General features: G+C 42.2%; 1 protein-coding gene across 1 annotated transcript in view; it reads left to right on the forward strand.

The window, feature by feature from the left end:
* Window positions 1-19,753, forward strand: part of ABCB1 (ATP binding cassette subfamily B member 1) — a 32,054-nt gene extending 12,301 nt beyond the window's left edge. The window contains exons 6-28 of the mRNA XM_075271644.1: window positions 105-296; window positions 1,869-2,040; window positions 2,124-2,248; window positions 2,333-2,504; window positions 3,133-3,246; window positions 4,486-4,596; window positions 4,816-4,941; window positions 5,069-5,272; window positions 5,725-5,895; window positions 6,030-6,191; window positions 6,867-7,034; window positions 7,879-8,025; window positions 8,186-8,287; window positions 8,796-8,873; window positions 9,871-9,954; window positions 10,213-10,416; window positions 12,382-12,482; window positions 12,574-12,714; window positions 13,249-13,405; window positions 14,045-14,242; window positions 14,356-14,562; window positions 17,898-18,044; window positions 18,808-19,753. Of these exons, the coding sequence (XP_075127745.1) occupies window positions 105-296; window positions 1,869-2,040; window positions 2,124-2,248; window positions 2,333-2,504; window positions 3,133-3,246; window positions 4,486-4,596; window positions 4,816-4,941; window positions 5,069-5,272; window positions 5,725-5,895; window positions 6,030-6,191; window positions 6,867-7,034; window positions 7,879-8,025; window positions 8,186-8,287; window positions 8,796-8,873; window positions 9,871-9,954; window positions 10,213-10,416; window positions 12,382-12,482; window positions 12,574-12,714; window positions 13,249-13,405; window positions 14,045-14,242; window positions 14,356-14,562; window positions 17,898-18,044; window positions 18,808-19,008 (3,484 nt within the window). The 3' untranslated portion in view covers window positions 19,009-19,753. The remainder of the gene's footprint in view (window positions 1-104; window positions 297-1,868; window positions 2,041-2,123; window positions 2,249-2,332; window positions 2,505-3,132; window positions 3,247-4,485; window positions 4,597-4,815; window positions 4,942-5,068; window positions 5,273-5,724; window positions 5,896-6,029; window positions 6,192-6,866; window positions 7,035-7,878; window positions 8,026-8,185; window positions 8,288-8,795; window positions 8,874-9,870; window positions 9,955-10,212; window positions 10,417-12,381; window positions 12,483-12,573; window positions 12,715-13,248; window positions 13,406-14,044; window positions 14,243-14,355; window positions 14,563-17,897; window positions 18,045-18,807) is intronic.
* The last annotated feature ends 726 nt before the right edge of the window (window positions 19,754-20,479 follow it).

A 20,479-nucleotide genomic window follows, 5' to 3' on the forward strand; every position in this document is an offset into this window, starting at 1 on the left:
AGGTCGGACTTGATGGACTTTATTAATCTAATGCTAATTGTCCTACGTAGTAGTAACCATAGATGACACCATGTTCACTCTCACATAGTATCTTCCTCCCGCAGGTATGCCTATTATTACACCGGGTTAGGATTCGCGGTTCTTGTGGCTGGCTATATCCAGATCTCATTCTGGTCACTGTCCGCTGGCCGACAGATCAAGAAAATAAGAAAAAATTTCTTCCACGCGGTGCTGAGGCAGGAGATCAGTTGGTTCGATATCAATGACGCCGGAGAACTGAACACCAGGTTGACCGAGTGAGTATGAACCTTTTCAGCTCAGACTAGAATTGCTCCAAAAATGGTGGGATATGGCTCACTTTGGAGCTTAGGGCATTGCTTGGGTCACCCGCAAGTTACCATTTTGGGATTAATATGTGACAACTAATAGGGGTACCATTTTTTGTCATTGACCATCCCACTTATTTCTGGGGATTATCGTTATGGGATGTTTTTATATTTTTTATGACTTTGGCTGGTGCGTTCCGTTATTTATGCTCAGGTCACAACATGGTGTTGGAACGTCTTGTGCTGATCTCCCCGACTGCCGGATTTGTCTCTATGGAGATTCCTGGAGGGCATAATTATCTAATTTACCTTAAAATAGATTGTACATGTTGTTTACAAAGCGAGGCAGAGGAAGACGTAATACGGGAACCATGGGGAATACATCGTGATGCAAAAAGGGCGTCAAAAACATTTCACACCTCAACAAAAATTTACGTAAATTGTAATAAAGACAAAAAAATTCTTAGATGAATTCTAATTCATATTATTACTTAGTTGTTAGTGCCCCTTGGATCTTGTTGAAGGGAGACCTTGCTTAGGTTCCCGACATGAAGACCCCCCCGATTTGGGTGCACCGTGGCTTCCTCTATGCCAGGGGTGCTCACACTTTTTCAGCATGTGAGCTACTCTATAAACTGACCAAGGGACCCACTTCTTGTGGTGGGGCTGGGGCCTGTGGGCAGGGCGGAGCGTGAGAGCAGGAGACAGCTCTCCGGTGTCTGCTTGTTCACAGCGCAGGCTGTGAATCATCTCTAGACACTGGCAGGCCGGGGCCTTGCACTCATTTGCAGTCAGGGCTGGGACGGCCTCGCCTGCAAGTGTGCGGAGATGACTCTCAGCCTGCGCTGTGAACAAGCAGCACCCCGGCTCCCTTCATCCCTAAGAGTGGGGAGCGTGTCTTCCCCCGGAGCTGCTGCTGCCCGGCCTGCAAGTGTCCGGAGTGCTTGTTCACAGCGCAGGCTGAGAGTCATCTCCGCACACTTGCAGGCAGGGCCGCTGCAGCCCTGACTGCAAACGAGTGCAAGGCCCCGGCCTGCCAGTGTCCAGAGATGATTCTCAGCCTGTGCTGTGAACAAGCAGACACCGGGGATCTACTGGTAGATCGTGATCGACGTATTTGGCACCCCTGCTCTACGCTATGTATGTTTTTGACCCTAGGGATGGGTTGATACTGATGATGGGATTGACCCTAGTTGCGATGATACTGACTTGGCAAAATCCCGCATCACAGGCTTGTTGGAAAGTTGGGCATGATGTTCAAGGGAGCTTCCCATAGAGGGCAGCATACAGAGGTAGTGTTTCCTTATTTACATCCTGGGAAACATATTTGCATATTCTTCCCATAATCCCCCTCAGTGGATCGAAAATGGCTTTGTAAGACTCCACACACCTACACGGTGGTCTCTCCCTAAGGAGTGACCATATCCCCATGACCCTAGGGCACGCCTTGAGCAGCTTTTCCACTGTATCAGCAATTCTTGATCTTCAGCCCTTCCACATGATAACTTGATCTTTTTGAATGTTTTTTTTTTTTTATTCCAGTGATGTCCAAAAAATCAACGAAGGCATCGGAGATAAAATCAGCATGCTGATCCAGTCGCTGACTACTTTTTTGACCGGAATTATTCTCGGCTTTGTCCGAGGCTGGAAGTTGACCCTGGTCATTCTGGCCATCAGTCCTGTTATGGGACTTTCAGCGGCTATTTGGGCAAAGGTAGAATATTACGATTTCTATTTCTTCTTCGCTTTATGACACCGAGAAGCAAGTTCGGTGTAAAACTGATTATTTGTTCACAGATATTGTCAGCGTTTACTAACAAGGAACTGGCGGCTTACGCCAAAGCGGGAGCCGTGGCCGAGGAGGTCCTTGCAGCCATCCGGACTGTTGTAGCCTTTGGTGGAGAAACTAAGGAAATTAAGAGGTGAACGCGGCTCTTTTTGTCAATCTGTTGGTGCTACACAGAGATGGTTTACCTGGTTTGTAACCTGCCCATTCTTCTGCCCAGGTATGAAAAAAATCTAGAAGACGCCAAGAAGATTGGTATCAGGAAGGCGATCACGGCGAACCTGTCAATAGGATTTGCGTTCTTAATGATATACGCATCCTATGCATTGGCGTTCTGGTATGGAACCACTCTGATTATAAGTGGAGAGTACACTATTGGGAGCGTACTAACAGTAAGTACAACTGACTTGCAAAATTTGCAAAAAAAATTTAAAAAATTGTAAATTTTCCCGTGCCAGATTTCCCAGTATACTAATAAGGTATCTGTCTATAGTTGTGAAGGCTACCTCATAAATGACGAGGAACACTGGGACCATAGTAATAAGGGCTAGGCCAATGGCTAGGTAATTAAGTCTGAAGAAGGGCTCAGCACGCATGGAGGGGGGAGACACGGACGTAAGGTGCAGTTATTAGGATACACTTCAGACGGTATATTCAGTTCATGGCAATATTTGCCAGGACTCGGACTCTAAACGTTGCAGTCATCTACGAGTTCCTGCCTTTCCGCAGGATTACTGTCCTATACAACAGCGTAGTCCTGCGGGGAGGGAGACTCCTAGCATCATTCTGTATTACAAGAGGTGACCCAGCATCCAGAATAGCACTTGACTATAATGAGTATCTGGAGGACCCTGTGACATTGTGTAATGCTTCATTTCTCCTATGGGGGCACTGCAGGACCCTACAAGGCATTGTCCAAAGTGAACAACTCCTTTAGTGGAACTTTTTAATTTGCGCATCGCCTTTAATGTATTCTGTGTATAAAGTGTCCTGATGGTTTTTTTTTTATGACTCTCTTAGGTTTTCTTTTCTGTCATTATCGGAGCCTTTGCCGTTGGACAGGCATCGCCCAACATTGAAGCGTTTTCAAACGCCAGAGGAGCAGCATTTACAGTATTTCACATTATAGACAATGTAAGTTTTGGGTTTTTTTTTAGTAGATTATTTTTATTTTCAGGAATATTTTTTTTTTTTTATTAACAATGTTCAAATCTTGGTGAGGAATATGAAAGCCATGTTTTGATTGCAGATCATTAACAGCATCAATGCCCCATTAGTGCACCCCACACAGTGTAATATCACATTAGTGCCCCCCACACAGTATAATGCCACATTAGGGACCCCACACAGTATAATATCACATTAGTGCCCCCCACACAGTATAATGCCACATTAGGGACCCCACACAGTATAATATCACATTAGTGCCCCCACACAATATAATGCCACATTAGGGACCCCACACAGTATAATGCCATGTTAGTGCTGCCCATACAGTATAATATCACATTAGTGCCCCCCACATAGTATAATGCCATGTTAGTGCCCCCACACAGTATAATGCCATGTTAGTGCCCCACACACAATATAATGCCACATTAGGGACCCCATACAGTATAATGCCACATAAGTGCCCCCCACACAGTATAATGCCATGTTAGTGCTGCCCATATAGTATAATGCCACATTAGGGACCCCACACAGTATAATGCCACGTTAGTGCCCCCCACACAGTATAATGCCATGTTAGTGCCCCCACACATAGTATAATATCACATTAGTGCCCCCACACAATATAATGCCACATTAGGGACCCCACACAGTATAATATCACATTAGTGCCCCCACATAGTATAATGCCACGTTAGTGCCCCACACACAGTATAATGCCATGTTAGTGCCCCACACAATATAATGCCACGTTAGTGCCACACACAGTATAATGCCACGTTAGTAACCCGCCACATTAGTGCCCCCACACAATATAATGCCACGTTAGTGCCCCCCCCCCACGCACACAGTAAAATGCCACATTAGTGCACCACACTCAGTATAATTAACACCATAGTGCCCTCACTCAGTATAATGCCATGTTAGTCCCCCGAACAATGTATAATGCTGCATTATTGACCCTGAATAAGTACACATGCATTATATACAAACACACACCGTATGTGGCCACCGATAGGGACAGTCTAACATTGGTTGTAAGTAAATCCAGCTCTGGTAAAACTTTGTGCGATGTGTCCCTAGTAGGACGTCATCACTGGGTGCCAGGATTGCCTTTAACTAATTAAGGGGTTAAAAATGATAAATTATTTCTGCATTTTTACATAACAAGATGGAAATTTTAATCTATTTTTTTCCCCACAGGAGCCAAAAATAGACAGTTTTTCCACCAAAGGGCATAAACCTGACAAAATTAAGGGAGACATACAATTCACAAATGTGAAGTTCTCGTATCCATCCAGGCCTGACATCCAGGTTAGTCTTACCGTAGTGATCCTGTTTTGTTGGATAGTACTCTGATGACGCTGTTAACATGGGCAAAGTGGCTGATGTGACATGGGTTTACCTTTAGGGCACTGTATGGCGACATTAGTTATGGCAGTGTATAATGTGTGTTATGTGTGAAGTATGACAGTATTATTTATGTGCACTGTTTAGTGACGTGTACGGTAAGAATTACATTTGTCATTGAAGGTTTTAAAGGGTTTGAACCTTACGGTGACCAATGGTCAGACGGTGGCCCTTGTGGGGAGCAGCGGTTGTGGAAAAAGTACAACGGTTCAACTCATTCAGAGATTCTACGACCCAGCAGAAGGCACGGTAAGAGGAACAAGGGAGCATGGACCATCCGTCATAGTAGAAGGCCGGCACCACCAGCTGGCTTTTCCTTTCATTCTCCTCATACTCGAGGGTATATCTTCACTCTGTTCGCATCTTCTCCTTATAGATCACTGTCGATGGACAAGATATCCGCAACCTGAATATCAGATACTTAAGAGAGATGATCGGTGTGGTGAGCCAGGAGCCCATCCTGTTTGATACCACTATAGCAGAAAATATCCGATATGGCCGGGAAGATGTCACCATGGAGGAAGTTATACAAGCCACCAAGGAAGCCAACGCCTATAACTTCATCATGAAGCTTCCAGATGTAAGGTTCAAATTTTTGTGTGTATTATGGTTAACCTTCTGTCTTGATAGTTGGAGGTTGGGACTTCGTAAGTGAAAACAAACCCTTAAGGATGACCATCTACAAAATTGTGGGTTTTTTACCAAACAAAATCCAGCGCACTCCCAACATTCACTGCAGAGAAGTCTACTACGCTGGTGGTTGTCACCTCACTAGGGGAAATTGTTTCTTCACCTTCTCTTGGTTTCCATCCAAGCAGGATACACAATACATCAAGATATAGTTCATCTCCTCTGTTTTCCGTGAAGGTACGGTAGACAGGGGACATGGTAGGAGCGGTAAACTTAGAAGGTGTAGTAGGCTTAGATCAAGCAGTAGATGGAGGACATTCGTGGATCATGTGGTAGACATAAATGTAGACACACTGTACTTGCCAAACGTGTCATATTGAACACATTTTTATGAATTTCCAGAAATTTGACACCCTTGTCGGAGAAAGAGGAACTCAACTTAGTGGAGGCCAGAAGCAAAGAATAGCAATTGCCAGGGCTCTGGTGCGTAACCCCAAAATTCTTCTTCTGGATGAAGCCACGTCTGCTCTGGACACCGAAAGTGAAGCTGTTGTCCAGGCAGCTCTGGATAAGGTAGATTATGTTCCCACCTTCTTTTAACGTGTTCATCTTGTCATGGGGTCACAGTAGCTGAAAATACGTTTCCCATCATTTCCAATGCTCCCGTTGAATGGCCTGTAAGTTCTTCACTTTTACTTTTTCTGTAGGCTAGAGAAGGCCGGACCACTATTGTCATTGCCCACCGATTGTCCACAATCCGGAATGCAGACGTTATTGCTGGATTTTATGAAGGTGTCATAACTGAGCAAGGAACCCATGGAGAACTCATGAAGAAGGAAGGGATTTACTACAAGCTGGTCACTATGCAGGTTAGTGAAAAGTTAGGAAAACCTAAATAGGACTTATAAAAACACACTTATTCCGCACAAAAACACTGGCATTGTGAACTTATAGTTGTGAGGTCCTAAGTCAACACAACCTACAAGACAGTGGTCACCCACTCCATTTGAAGAGTAAATGGAGATGTGACCATGTCCAGATGCGTCATTACTTTTTCTCTTGGCTGGACTTCAGTTGAAGTTTTGTGATATTGTGTCACCAAGTGATATGCTATATGTGTCAGTTTCTTCTTGTGAGGAATTTCAATCTTCTAAGTTTTGAAATTTTTTAGCATATTGCAATATTATATTGAATTGGTTTATCGAGAAATTGGATTCCTTAGATAGCTAAATTAAGGGTGGAAACATCTGTATGTGCCGACCTTCCCATTGAAGATGATTCCACCATTAGATGTGGTGGAGCTATGGAAGCTGTCATAATAGTCTGTAGTGCATACAACCCCTTCCATATGCTATAAAGGTCTTGTAGATGGCAAAAAGGAGGTAAGCTAAGCTAAGACAATGGGCACCTCCATTTGGTGATCGGTGGAGGTCCCAGCAGTGAGACCCTCACCAATCAAAGTGTATTGTGGAACATGTCCAATATTCAGCCTCCTGTTCTCTATGGAATATCATTTAAGAACTGGTTGTTACTGTCACTCTTAGACATTAGATGCTGAGGAAGAGCAAAAACACAAAATGGACGACACTGGTGATGAAATATCTAAGGACCGTGCTAATAGCAAGTTGACAAGGAGGAAATCAAGTCGGAACAGCAGTTACAAGAAAAAATCTGATGAAGACGAAGAGAAAGCAGGGAATGATGAAGAGGAGGTGAGTGCCAGGAAATACTAGTCTAAGCCTAGAGATATTGTTTCCACTTCAGTTGGAAATGGTGGCTGAAGAAGACAAGGTTAGGACTACAACAGCAACGTCTAGATGTGCAATCCTTTAAGGACAAAGCCTACATTGGTACTTAAGAACCAAGCAATTTTTTTTTTTCATTTCAATACTATGTTTCCATCCATGTTGCTGTATGGGGGGGAGGGCTTGTTGTTTGCAGGATGAGTAGTATTTTTTAATTACATCATTTTAGGGTATATTTAAATGGGTTTTCCAGTTCTTATTGTGACGTTCTCATAAATAGGACAAGGGAAGAATATGCAAATCTGACTTCCATGATGTAATTAGGAAGCCAGTGCTTCAAGTATGCACACCAATAGAGGGCGCTGACTGAGAATGTGCAAGTCTGTCTTCCATGATGTAATTAGGAAGACAGAGCCTCAGTCAAGACATCCAATAGAGGGCGCTCCCTTTAACATCATGCCGACCTTCTCAGAGGCCTTTGTTTGCAATGATGTTGGGATTATACCAGATACAGTCTTCTCAGCCAAGGACAGCCGTTTCGATGTATTTGCATTTCATCAGCTTGGCGTAGAGAGGACTGATCTGGCAGAGGTGAGAGGCTTAGACAGGGTTGAGGGGATATCGTCACTCCGCTCATGGCTTAATAAGACTCCACACACCTTAATGGTGGTTCTCTCCTTATGGAGTGGCGATATCCCCTCAACAATAAATGGGACAAATGAACATAAGGCCGCTGGCCTGTGAAGTGGAAGCGGGACTCACTACTGTTTTTGGTAAATACCGATAGACTTCTTTCCATTGTGTATTTCAGGCTGCAAATGTTCCGCCAGTCTCTTTCTTCAAAATCATGAGGTTGAACAGGTCGGAATGGCCATATTTTGTGGTTGGGATCATTTGTGCCCTCATAAACGGCGCTACACAACCAGCCTTCGCTATTATATTCTCAAAGATTATTGGGGTAAGTAAATGGCAAGTGTATATGTATGTATGCGTGTATATACTGTATATATATATATATATATATATATATATATATATATATATGTTTCACTTTACGTTTTTTCATAGATTCTACATTTTGCACAGATCATTTGATAATAATGATTTTCTTACTTTAGATATTTGCCGGCCCGCCAGAGGACATGAGATCCAAAAGCGACCTGTATTCCATATTATTTTTGGTCCTGGGAGTCGTCTCTTTTATAACATTCTTCCTCCAGGTAATTACGCATGGAAATGTTTTTTATTTCTTATTACGGCACACATAGCAAGCAGCAGTATTTATTATCTTCTGTCCCAATATTCTAAATAGAAAATCTTACAAATCATGAAGTTCTGGCTCTCACCACTAAACCAAATAATATGCTGAGACTTCCGTTTTTTTTTTCATTTGTAGATTTTATTGCAGCATTCACCTCACTTACAGCACTCTGATGACGGCCACTACTATGTATATGTATATGTATAAGACACAGAATCCACCAGTCACAATAGGGGATTTCACCACCTATCTACTCCCCCCTTTGCACGCCTAGATAACGCTCTCATAGAAATTTGGGTTTGCTCCAGACCATTGTGTCTATTACCTATGCTCCATTGAAGTTACAGATGACTATTTTAGGCTATTTTAGACTTTTAGTTGGAATTGGATTTTTTTTTTAATATAGATAATAACATGGAAAATTAAAAATTCAAATATTAATAATATTTTTCAATTCTTCCATACAGGGATTCACATTTGGAAAAGCAGGAGAGATTCTTACGATGAGACTTAGACTATTAACCTTCAAGTCAATGTTGCGACAGGTATGATAATGTATTACTTGTTAAATAATTATACAAAAATTAGAAAAAAAACTTTGACTGTAGCTCACCGTATCCCAGTTGGAATCTTCAGGGTGCATGACCTTAGCTTTCAGACTTCAAAAAGCAGTATATGTAGATACGAATACGAATGTTAAATCATTGTCAGGTCTGAGACCCCACACAGTATTATACGTTCCACATTGGCCCCCAAACAGTATTATATGCTCCACAGCAGGCCCCCCCTACAGTATTATACACTCCACAGTAGCCCCCCAGAGTATTATACGCTCCACCTCAGGACCCCCACAGTATTATATGCTCCACAGTAGCCCCCTCACAGTATGATATGCTCCACAGTACAACCCCCACATGGGAGCAGGCCCTCCCTACAGTATTATACACTCCACAGTAGCCCCCCAGAGTATTATACACTCCACATCAGGACCCCCACAGTATTATACGCCCCACAGTAAGCCCCCACAGTATGATATGCTCCACAGTAGCCCCCCAGAGTATTATACGCTCCACATCAGGACCCCCACAGTATTATACGCTCCACAGTAAGCCCCCACAGTATTATATGCTCCACAGTAGCCCCCTCACAGTATTATATGGTCTACAGTACACCCCCCACACACAGTATTATATGCTTCTCAGTATGCCATCTCACTCAGTATTATATGCTCCTCAGTACGCCATAGGTTCGCCACGCCCCCCACCCCCACGTCCTTACCATTACATACACTATACTCAATATGGAGGAGTCAAAATATTCCTCAAACACCTAGATATGTGATTCCCATGGGAGAATCACATATCCAAAATTTCTTCTCCCAATGATCAAAAATTTGTTCTCCCAATGAACCCGTTTCCAGTTTATAATATAAGCCTTCTTCATCTTCAAGAACTAAGAGACTTTTTGAGATAAGAAAATTTTTGTGATAAATAATAAAGATTTTGTAAAGTGAACTCATTTCTTTTGCCTTCTTTGTTTCAGGAAATTGGTTGGTTTGACAACAAGAAGAATAGCACCGGTGCCTTAACTACCAGACTGGCCACCGACGCTTCTCAAGTACAAGGGGTACGCAATGAGCTATGACATTTCCAAAAAATAAACAGGCACTGGAGTCCGACTGTAAAAAAACAGGAGTCAGAGTCAGTGGTTTGGCCTGCCGAGTCCACAGCTCTGGTTACGGGGTTGGTGCCGTCACATTGACCATATAAACTAAAGACAAGTTTTTTCTTATGGTCCTCATGGCCCTAATATAGTCACTTGCTCCGAGTCTTCAGTTGCAGCCAATTGTATGGAAGGCTCATGAAATATTTATCTGTATTGTAGGCAACCGGGTCCAGACTGGCCTTGCTGGCTCAGAACCTTGCAAATTTGGGAACTGCATTGATCATTTCCTTTATCTACGAATGGCGGCTGACCCTCCTTATCTTGGCCATTGTACCTGTCATTGCAATTTCCGCTCTCCTTCAAATGAAAACATTCGCCGGCCATGCGAAGAAGGACAAAGAGGAGCTGGAAGTAGCTGGAAAGGTGAGCTATTTAAAGATGGCGGATAACATGCTGGGCAAGGAGTAGAGATTGGAAAATCTTTTAAGATTCGTCTTGTGAATATTGAAGAGGTTCATGAGGTTAGAACGGGAATTGCTATCATTATATTCCGGGGTCTCTGCAGAGGGAAGGTCGGGGGATGCTGCAGAAGCATAAAAAACACTGATACTCACCTTCCCTCCCTTCTCCTGGGTTCCCTTGCCATGTCTGGGCCTCCATCCTGGGCTTTCTTGGTCCCTTTCTGGCCTAATGGGTGAACTCAGAGGCCCCAGAGGAGGCCAGAAGGTCAATACTTTGATATTCCATCCTCTACTAAGCTAACAATTTTTAGGAGAACTTCAGTTGTCTCACTACTGATACTTAGTAATTACACATGCCTGTCTCGGACCAACTATACTGTCTAAAACTTTGGTGTAAGGATTACCATAAATCATTGCATATGTTCAGCCGACAGTGCGAGGTCACCGAGCCAGGGCTTCTCTTTAAAGGAGTTTTCGGTTTGTAAAACCCCTTTTCCATATACCCTATTAGGTAATTATGGGATACTAGATTGGGTCTCATGCTCAGTATTAAAGAGTAGTTATAAAGAGTGTCTGTTGCTCTGGAGAATCTGTGAATGGACATTGTGTAATACTTATTCTCTCCTGCGGTGGCACTGCAGTGAAATACAACAGTTACTTCCAGGTTTACCCACAGAGTATATCTGAGCCCAAGGGTCCCAAGTGATAGTCTGAGCATGTGCTGATGTCTGTAATTACATGTCAGCACAGTCTGGTGAACAGAGGGCGAGCAAAGCTGGTGATGTCACTTTCCAGTGTTGGCTCACCCACTTTATTCTTAAGATAAAATAAGATAATCCTAGATAAGATAACCCTTTTACTAGTCCCACCATGGGGAAATTCAGTGTGATACAGCATCATGGATAGTACAGAAGTATATAGCAAGAGAGAACACCTATAAGCTCATAGCATATAGAGAGATACTAGGAGTCATAGCATTAGCAACTAAAAAAGAAAAAAACTTCAGGATCATTTAGTTCTCTGTGCAAAGTGATGTTGATAATACAGCCCGATCGCGGTTGGAGGACACGAGGAGGGGGGCACCGCATGTAGACATAACAGGCAGAATCAGCTTTTTGCAGAGGTGGGGGACATATGCAGCTATCACGATAATATGTGGTAGTTCTTTTGGTAGGTAGTAGGATCTCATGCTCACAACTGATAGTTTGATATTTTGCATCACAACTATTTTTCTTTATCCACAAAAAATGCCCTCAAAAAGTGCACCATCTTTCATTGCAAGCCCTCCGCCTTTCTTCTCTGTCACGCGTTCTATCGGCCCGAAGAGGTCTGAAGCCCTCCAGGGAGACAGGGTGCTGATTATTCCTCCAGACTATCTGCTGACTTGCCATGCTTCCATAACTCGTGGGGAGGGGTGGATGGTAACAAAGGCTGTAACAAAGCTGCATGTGTCCACAGGAAAAAGAAATTCCAGTCAGCCAACTGCAGGCATCTTCCAAGCAGAAACAACAGACACCAAAACATTTACTTAAAAGAAGGGGTCCTCAATTTCATGCAAGTTTCTCCTCCATGCCTTGTCTGCCTCTTATTGTCCATGCTTCCCTTAGCTCATGGGGGGATGGTAACAAGGCTATAACAAAGCCACATGTACACAGGAAGTTCCATTCAGCCGACTGCAGGCATCGTCCAAGCATAAACAATAGACGCAAAGAAAATAGTCTGCAGGTTTTTTCCATTCCAAATATTTAGCTATACATACTGCAAGGATACTTGAGTAGAGGATTCTTGAAAAAGATGTGGTCTGGAGGAGTGACTTTTTATTTCACCCCATAGAAGGCCCAGAGTGACAGCCCAGCCATAGATATATAATAACCTTTTACATATTTATTATGAATACCATTACTAAATCTCTTTCCGTCTATTATAGATCGCCACGGATGCCGTAGAAAACATCCGTACCGTGGTCTCATTAACACGAGAGAGGAAGTTCGAGGACATGTATGATGAAAAACTTGTGGGGCCCTACAAGTAAGAGAACACGTAATATGTCTATATGTGAGTCCTGCAGAAGACCTGCGGATGGAATAATCCGGAAATAATTCATTGTGTCTTTGTTTAGGAATTCCATTAAGAAGGCGCACATTTATGGAATAACCTTTGGATTATCTCAAGCTATCATGTTCTTTGCTTACGCCGGGTGTTTCCGATTTGGAGCGTGGTTGGTTGGAAATGGTTACACGAGTATGGAGGATGTATTCTTGTAAGTGTGGCTATCTATCTATCTCCTATCTATCTATCTATCTATCTATCTATCTATCTCCTATCTATCTATCTATCTATCTATCTATCTATCTATCTATCTATCTATCTATATTCTATCTATCTATCTATCTATATTCTATCTATCTATCTATCTATCTATCTATCTATCTATCTATCTATCTATCTATCCATCCATCCATCTATCTATCTGTCCAGCAGATGGGTGCTGCTGATCAAATGCTCTTGATAAATTGATAATTGAAAGCAGAAGTTTGGGCAGTTTGCTGGTCTAGAGCATTCAAGTTTGTGTTAACAGGATGCCAAGGCGGAAAGACATTAGTAAAGATCTTAGGGAAGCAATTATGGAAGAAAACCATAAAATTGAATGAATAAAATTCATATTTACATCATGTATTTACCAGGGCTAGGCAGATTAGGCCCAGGCCTTAATATGGTCTGGCTAAGGGGATGGTCTTCTCACAGGAGTGGTCTTTTGGAGAGGTTTCACTCTATATCTTTCTTTCCTTTACAGGGTATTTTCAGCCATTGTGTTTGGTGCCATGGCTTTGGGTCAGACCAGTTCCTTTACTCCAGACTATGCCAAAGCAAAGATGTCTGCAGCTCATATATTCAGTCTGCTTGAGAGACAGCCTCTTATAGACACTTACAGCACTGCCGGACACAAACCTGTAAGTAAATCTAAAAGCGATGCTACTGGTCTTTTTCCTCTGTGTTACGCCTGTATTAAAGGGATTTTCTGGGACTCTTTAATTGATGACCTATTCTTAGTATAGGTCATCAACTGATGATCTATGGGGGGGTCTGACAACTGGATCCCCATGGATTAACTACTTGAAGGGGCAGCTTGTCACGCCAAGTTCATTGGTCATGTGGTCTGATTGCAGCTCAGTCCCATTCAAGTGAAGGGGCTGAGCTGTGATGCCAATGTATGGTGCTGTGCTTGGTCAGTACTTAATAAGTACCCAACGCTGTAGCCTCTTCAAATAGTTCAACACCCGGGCCCCCATCCGTTCTTTAAGGATCCTCAGAATAGGTCATCAATTATTTAGCCTGGAAAACCCCTTATCTATATCCACATCATAGCATAGCTATATAAGGCGGAGACCTTGAAATCCCACCATTGCCACACCTTTCCTTGGGTTGCGTGTGATATAGCAGCACAAACCCATTCGCTTCAAATAAACTACGCTGCAATACCAGACACAATCTATGGACAAGTGTGGCGCTGTCTCTGAAAGAAAGCAGCCATGTTTTTCTAATCATATTGAATACATTGAGTGACAGATTTTTATCTCCATTTCCTACAGTCAGTCTGCGAAGGGAACGTCAGATTCCAAGGAGTCCAGTTCAATTATCCAACCCGACCAGATGTGACCGTGCTTCAAGGACTAGACATCAGCGTGGGGAAGGGAGAAACCCTGGCACTAGTGGGCAGCAGCGGGTGCGGGAAAAGTACCACGGTCCAACTACTGGAAAGATTCTATGACCCATTGGATGGAAGAGTGGTAAGTATACCTTGTAACAAATATTATCCAATGGAGTTCTCAGTGACCATTGGTCACCCCTGGTGTTATCGTAAGGGAAGCCGCCGATTAGTCACCCATTGTCTTTCTCTTAGACCGTGGACAGCTCTGAAGTGAAGGCTATAAACATCCAGTGGCTGCGGGCACAGATGGGCATCGTGTCTCAGGAACCCATGCTGTTTGACTGCAGTATAGCGGATAATATCGCTTATGGAGACAACAGCCGGATGGTGCCATTCGAAGAGATTGAAGAAGCGGCCAAGGCGGCCAATATCCAGAGCTTCATCGAGTCACTTCCTGATGTAAGTCTGTTATAGAATTGAATGAAGTGTCAGCGCCTACTCAACCTTCACTCCAGTCATACATGGGACATAGTCGGTGGGGGTCCCAGGTCTGGGGCTGCATGCACTGAGACACTTATCACCTACGACAATCCATCTTGCCTAAATTAAAGGGATGTATCTTTTCGTTAGACATATTACCAATATCCTATTAATATTATAAATGTGAAAGTTTGTGGGTTTGTGTGTTTGGATGTTTGCATGTTCGGATGTTTGTTCCTCAATCACGCAAAACCCGCTCGACCGATTTGGCTGAAATTTTCCACAAACATAGTCATTACACCCGATTGCGCAATAGGCTACTTTTCGTCACAATAGTGCACATGTGTTTGTGCCAGGACCCCCACAAAACCCAAACTCACACCACCATCTCTGCAATCTCACACACTTTGGACCATAGCAAGCCACAAAATTCCTATTGCCCTCTACAGCCTCGCCCCTAACCCCACACAATCACATATACATAGACTTTACCACTTTGCCCCTCACCTTAACGATACTCCAGGAGGCGCTCTTTAACGCGCCGGAGCAGCCATGTTTGCCGACCCCCACCGCTCTGACAATCCACGACACCGCCCACCCATGTCAATACCCCTAGGCGGTCTAATAAATGCAAAAAAAAAAAGTTTAAAAAAATATATAAAAACAAATAAAAAGGATTAAAAATTCAAATCACCCCCCTTTCCCTAGAACACATATAAAAGTAGTTAAAAACTGTGAAACACATACATGTTAGGTATCCGCGCTTCCGAAATCGCCCGCTCTACAAATCTATAAAAATATTTTTCCTGTTTGGTAAATGCCGTAGCGGGAAAAATGGTCAAAAGTGCCAAACTGCCGTTTTTTCACTGTTTTGATTCTGATAAAAATTTGAATAAAAAGTGATCAAAGCAATAACATTTCCCGAAAATGGTAGAACTACAAAGTACACCTGGTCCTTCAAAAAAAGACGCCCTATACATCCCCGTACACGCACGTATAAAAAAGTTACGGCTGTCGGAATATGGCGACTTTTCAAAAAAAAAAAATTTAACACAGTTTTGGATTTTTTTAAGGGGTCAAAATGTAAATAAAACCATATAAATTTGGTATCCCCGGAATCATAACGAAACACAGAATACAGGGGACATGTCATTTTGGTTGCACAGTGAACGCCGTAAAACCAAAGCCCGTAAGAAAGTCGCAGAAATGCATTTTTTCTTCAAATCCACCCCATTCTGAATTTTTTCCCTGCTTCCCAGTACATTATATAGACTAAATAATGGCGGCATCATGAAGAAAAATTTGTCCCGCAAAAATTAAGACCTCATATGGCTCTGGGAGCGGAGAAATAAAAAAGTTATGGGGTTTAGAAGGAGGGGAGTCAAGAATGAAAAACGAAAATAAAAAAAAGCCATCGGCGGGAAAGGGTTAACTTCAAATCCCTCTGTCTTAAAGTCACTATGTAAAGTTTCTCACAACACCGTATACAGTCCTATGAAAAAGTTTGGGCACCCCTATTAATCTTAATCATTTTTAGTTCTAAATATTTTGGTGTTTATAACAGCCATTTCAGTTTGATATATCTAATAACTGATGGACACAGTAATATTTCAGGATTGAAATGAGGTTTATTGTACTAACAGAAAATGCGCAATATGCATTAAACCAAAATTTGACCGGTGCAAAAGTATGGGCACCTCAACAGAAAAGTGACATTAATATTTAGTACATCCTCCTTTTGCAAAGATAACAGCCTCTAGTCGCTTCCTGTAGCTTTTAATCAGTTCCTGGATCCTGGATAAAGGGATTTTGGACAAACAATTCAAGTTCAGTTAAGTTAGATGGTCGCCGAGCATGGACAGCCCGCTTCAAATCATCCCACAGATGTTCAATGATATTCAGGTCTGGGGACTGGGATGGCCATTCCAGAACATTGTAATTGTTCCTCTGCATGAATGCCTGAGGATTTGGAGCGGTGTTTTGGATCATTGTCTTGCTGAAATATCCATCCCCGGCGTAACTTCAACTTCGTCACTGATTCTTGAACATTATTCTCAAGAATCTGCTGATACTGAGTGGAATCCATGCGACCCTCAACTTTAACAAGATTCCCGATGCCGGCATTGGCCACACAGCCCCAAAGCATGATGGAACCTCCACCAAATTTTACAGTGGGTAGCATGTGTTTTTCTTGGAATGCTGTTTCTTTTTGGACACCATGCATAACGCCTTTTTTTTTATAACCAAACAACTCAATTTTTGTTTCCAAAATGAAGCTGCCTTGTCCAAATGTGCTTTTTCATACCTCAGGCAACTCTATTTGTGGCGTACGTGCAGAAACGGCTTCTCTCTCATCACTCTCCCATACAGCTTCTATTTGTGCAAAGTGCGCTGTATAGTTGACCGATGCACAGTGACACCATCTGCAGCAAGATGATGCTGCAGCTCTTTGGAGGTGGTCTGTGGATTGTCCTTGACTGTTCTCACCATTCTTCTTCTCTGCCTTTCTGATATTTTTCTTGTCCTGCCACTTCTGGGCTTAACAAGAACTGTCCCTGTGGTCTTCCATTTCCTTACTATGTTCCTCACAGTGGAAACTGACAGGTTAAATCTCCGAGACAACTTTTTGTATCCTTCCCCTGAACAACTATGTTGAACAATCTTTGTTTTCAGATCATTTGAGAGTTGTTTTGAGTAGCCCATGATGCCACTCTTCAGAGGAGATTCAAATAGGAGATCAACTTGCAATTGGCCACCTTAAATACCTTTTCTTATGATTGGATACATCTGGCTATGAAGTTCAAAGCTCACTGAGGTTACAAAACCAATTTTGTGCTTCAGTAAGTCAGTAAAAAGTAGTTAGGGGAATTCAAATCAATAAAATGATAAGGGTGCCCATACTTTTGCACCGGTCAAATTTTGGTTTAATGCATATTGCACATTTTCTGTTAGTACAATAAACCTCATTTCAATCCTGAAATATTACTGTGTCCATCAGTTATTAGATATATCAAACTGAAATGGCTGTTGCAAACACCAAAATATTTAGAACAAAAAATGATTAAGATTAATAGGGGTGCCCAAACTTTTTCATAGGACTGTATATAGCAGCTCAAATACAAATTAACTTCAACACAAAAGTCTCACGTATTCTCTGAATTACAGCAAAAACAAGATACAAAGTTACATTTCATATCCCATACCTTATACACAGTACGAAAACCTTACCCATGCCTGTATATACCCACTGCTACAATCACCGCAGACGAAGTTACCAGCTAGTATTTAATATATATGTCTTATCTCTCCTACAGAAATATAACACCCGTGTCGGAGATAAGGGGACGCAGCTCTCCGGTGGTCAGAAACAGAGAATAGCCATAGCACGAGCTCTGGTCCGTCAACCCAAAATCCTGCTCCTGGATGAGGCCACATCTGCCCTGGATACAGAGAGCGAGAAGGTAAAACAGAACAACATAACTATTAATGTAATGGACTTAAAGTGTACCTCCAACTTTCCATAAATGAATAGTAGAGGGGAATATAAGAAACTTTGTAATATATTATATTTTAGGAGAATGCTTCTTTCTCCAATTATTAGACTAGGTTACTTCTTAAATAGAAGTCTATGGAGAAGGGGAAGTAGGCTGTTTGAAATGGTAAACCATGAAAGAGAGAGCTCTTTAGACACTACTATATCTTGCTAGATAATATTCTACCACTGTACCTAATGAGGCACTAAACCAATTAACAACCTCCTCCTCTCCCCTCCCATCTCCATAGACTTCTATGTATAAGATTGGTTATGGATAAGTGGCTCAGTGAGTAGAAGGAGGAGAGAAACCTGATAAGTGGAGAAGGAAACATATTACTTTAATAAGATATATTACAAAGTTCCTTATATTCACCTGTACTATTCATTTATCAAATATTGTTATATCATTCGAGTAGTGCTTTAAAAGTGAATTTCTTCCATCCCATCAATTCAGCCTAAATAAGCTCAAAATGTTGTACTTATTCATTTCTTATATAGCTTTGTAGTATTTAAAGCTCAGTATTTTAATAAAAAGCTCCGAATCCCCCACAAAAACGTAGATTTAACGTATAACATCACGGATACCACTAGGGGGCGTTCACTGCATATTGTCTTTCCTGATTATCCGTCAAATATTATACGATCATTGTATTTGTAGCCAACTATAACGTTTGTCTCTCTACCTCAAGGTTGTACAAGAAGCTCTGGACAAAGCGCGGGAAGGTCGTACGTGTATCGTCATCGCTCACCGACTGTCCACCATTCAGAACGCAGATAAAATCGCCGTCATCCAGAATGGCAAAGTGGTGGAACAGGGAACGCACCAGCAGCTCCTGCAGATGAAGGGGGTATATCACTCACTGGTCACAATACAGCTCGGACCCACATGAGAAGAAGACAAGACCAGACTTTGTAACCCCGATTGGGGGAAAGATGACGTTTACTGATTCCGATGGTGTTAATGTTAAACCAAGGACCATTAAAGGGCCAGTACTATGTACAATACCCGGGGCCAGACAAGCCTGGCCATACAGAGGGCAGATTACTCTCTATATATTCCGTCTTGAACCCATGTAAAAAAACAAAACAATTGTTCTGTTGGATTAGAATTGGCTACTGCTTCATTACAGTATATGGAGGGAGGAAGTAAAAAGTGCTGGGCAAGGCGCTGGGATAGAGACCAGGATAATAAGAGAGAGCTGCACTATATCATACTTAATTGAAATGCCAAAGATTTGTTTATTGGGGTCTATTGCGATTTGAACAGATATCGGGTTTTATTTGAACAGCGCCACTGGTTTCCATAGGCCGTGTCTGGTATTGCAGCTCAGCCCCAGACACGGCCCATGGAGACCGTTGCTGCTCTGTCTAGAAACGTGGACCATCTTAGTATAATCACAAATTACCCCTTTACTTAGCTATCTTGTTTTATAATTTTCCGTAATATTTTGTACACTGTTAACATATTATATACCTCTTATTTAATAACAATAACTTGATCATTTGAGAGACAGAGATGTCCGGGGGTTGTGTTACCGCTGCTACCTCTCCATTTCTTACCACTCCGGCACTGGAATGACATTTTATTCAGTGGAGTTATGAGAAAGAAATAAACTGTTTTTCCTTAGCGTTTCACCTTGGCTGTTTATTTAGGATTATATGTCGGTGAAGGTTATAGGGGTCAGATATTTGTAGGGCGTCATATTGACACCACGTCCTAAGACAAAACATCCGCAAGTTCTAACCACTAGGAAAACACAGCGAAGGAAGTTGGCGAAGGATTTACTCACATAGAGGCAACTGGCTTAAAAGTTACAGAGATTCGCTAAAGACAACTGGCTTAATAGTTACAGTCTCACTAAAGACAACTGGCCTAATAGTTACAGCCTCACTAAATACAACTGGCCTAATAGTTACAGCCTCACTAAATACAACTGGCCTAATAGTTACAGCCTCACTAAATACAACTGGCCTAATAGTTACAGCCTCACTAAATACAACTGGCCTAATAGTTACAATCTCACTAAAGACAACTGGCTTAAAAGTTACAGTCTCACTAAAAACAACTGGCTTAATAGTTACAGTCTCACTAAAGACAACTGGCTTAATGGTTACAGTCTCACTAAAGACAACTGGCTTAATAGTTACAGTCTCACTAAAGACAACTGGCCTAATAGTTACAGTCTCACTAAATACAGCTGGCCTAATAGTTACAATCTCACTAAAGACAACTGGCTTAATAGTAACAGTCTCACTAAAGACAACTGGCTTAATGGTTACAGTCTCACTAAAGACAACTGGCTTAATAGTTACAGTCTCACTAAAGACAACTGGCTAGTGGTTGCAGAGGCTGAAAAGGAA

Source organism: Leptodactylus fuscus, chromosome 4 (genome assembly GCF_031893055.1).
Source record: "Leptodactylus fuscus isolate aLepFus1 chromosome 4, aLepFus1.hap2, whole genome shotgun sequence".
NCBI classification, from domain to species: Eukaryota; Metazoa; Chordata; class Amphibia; order Anura; family Leptodactylidae; genus Leptodactylus; species Leptodactylus fuscus.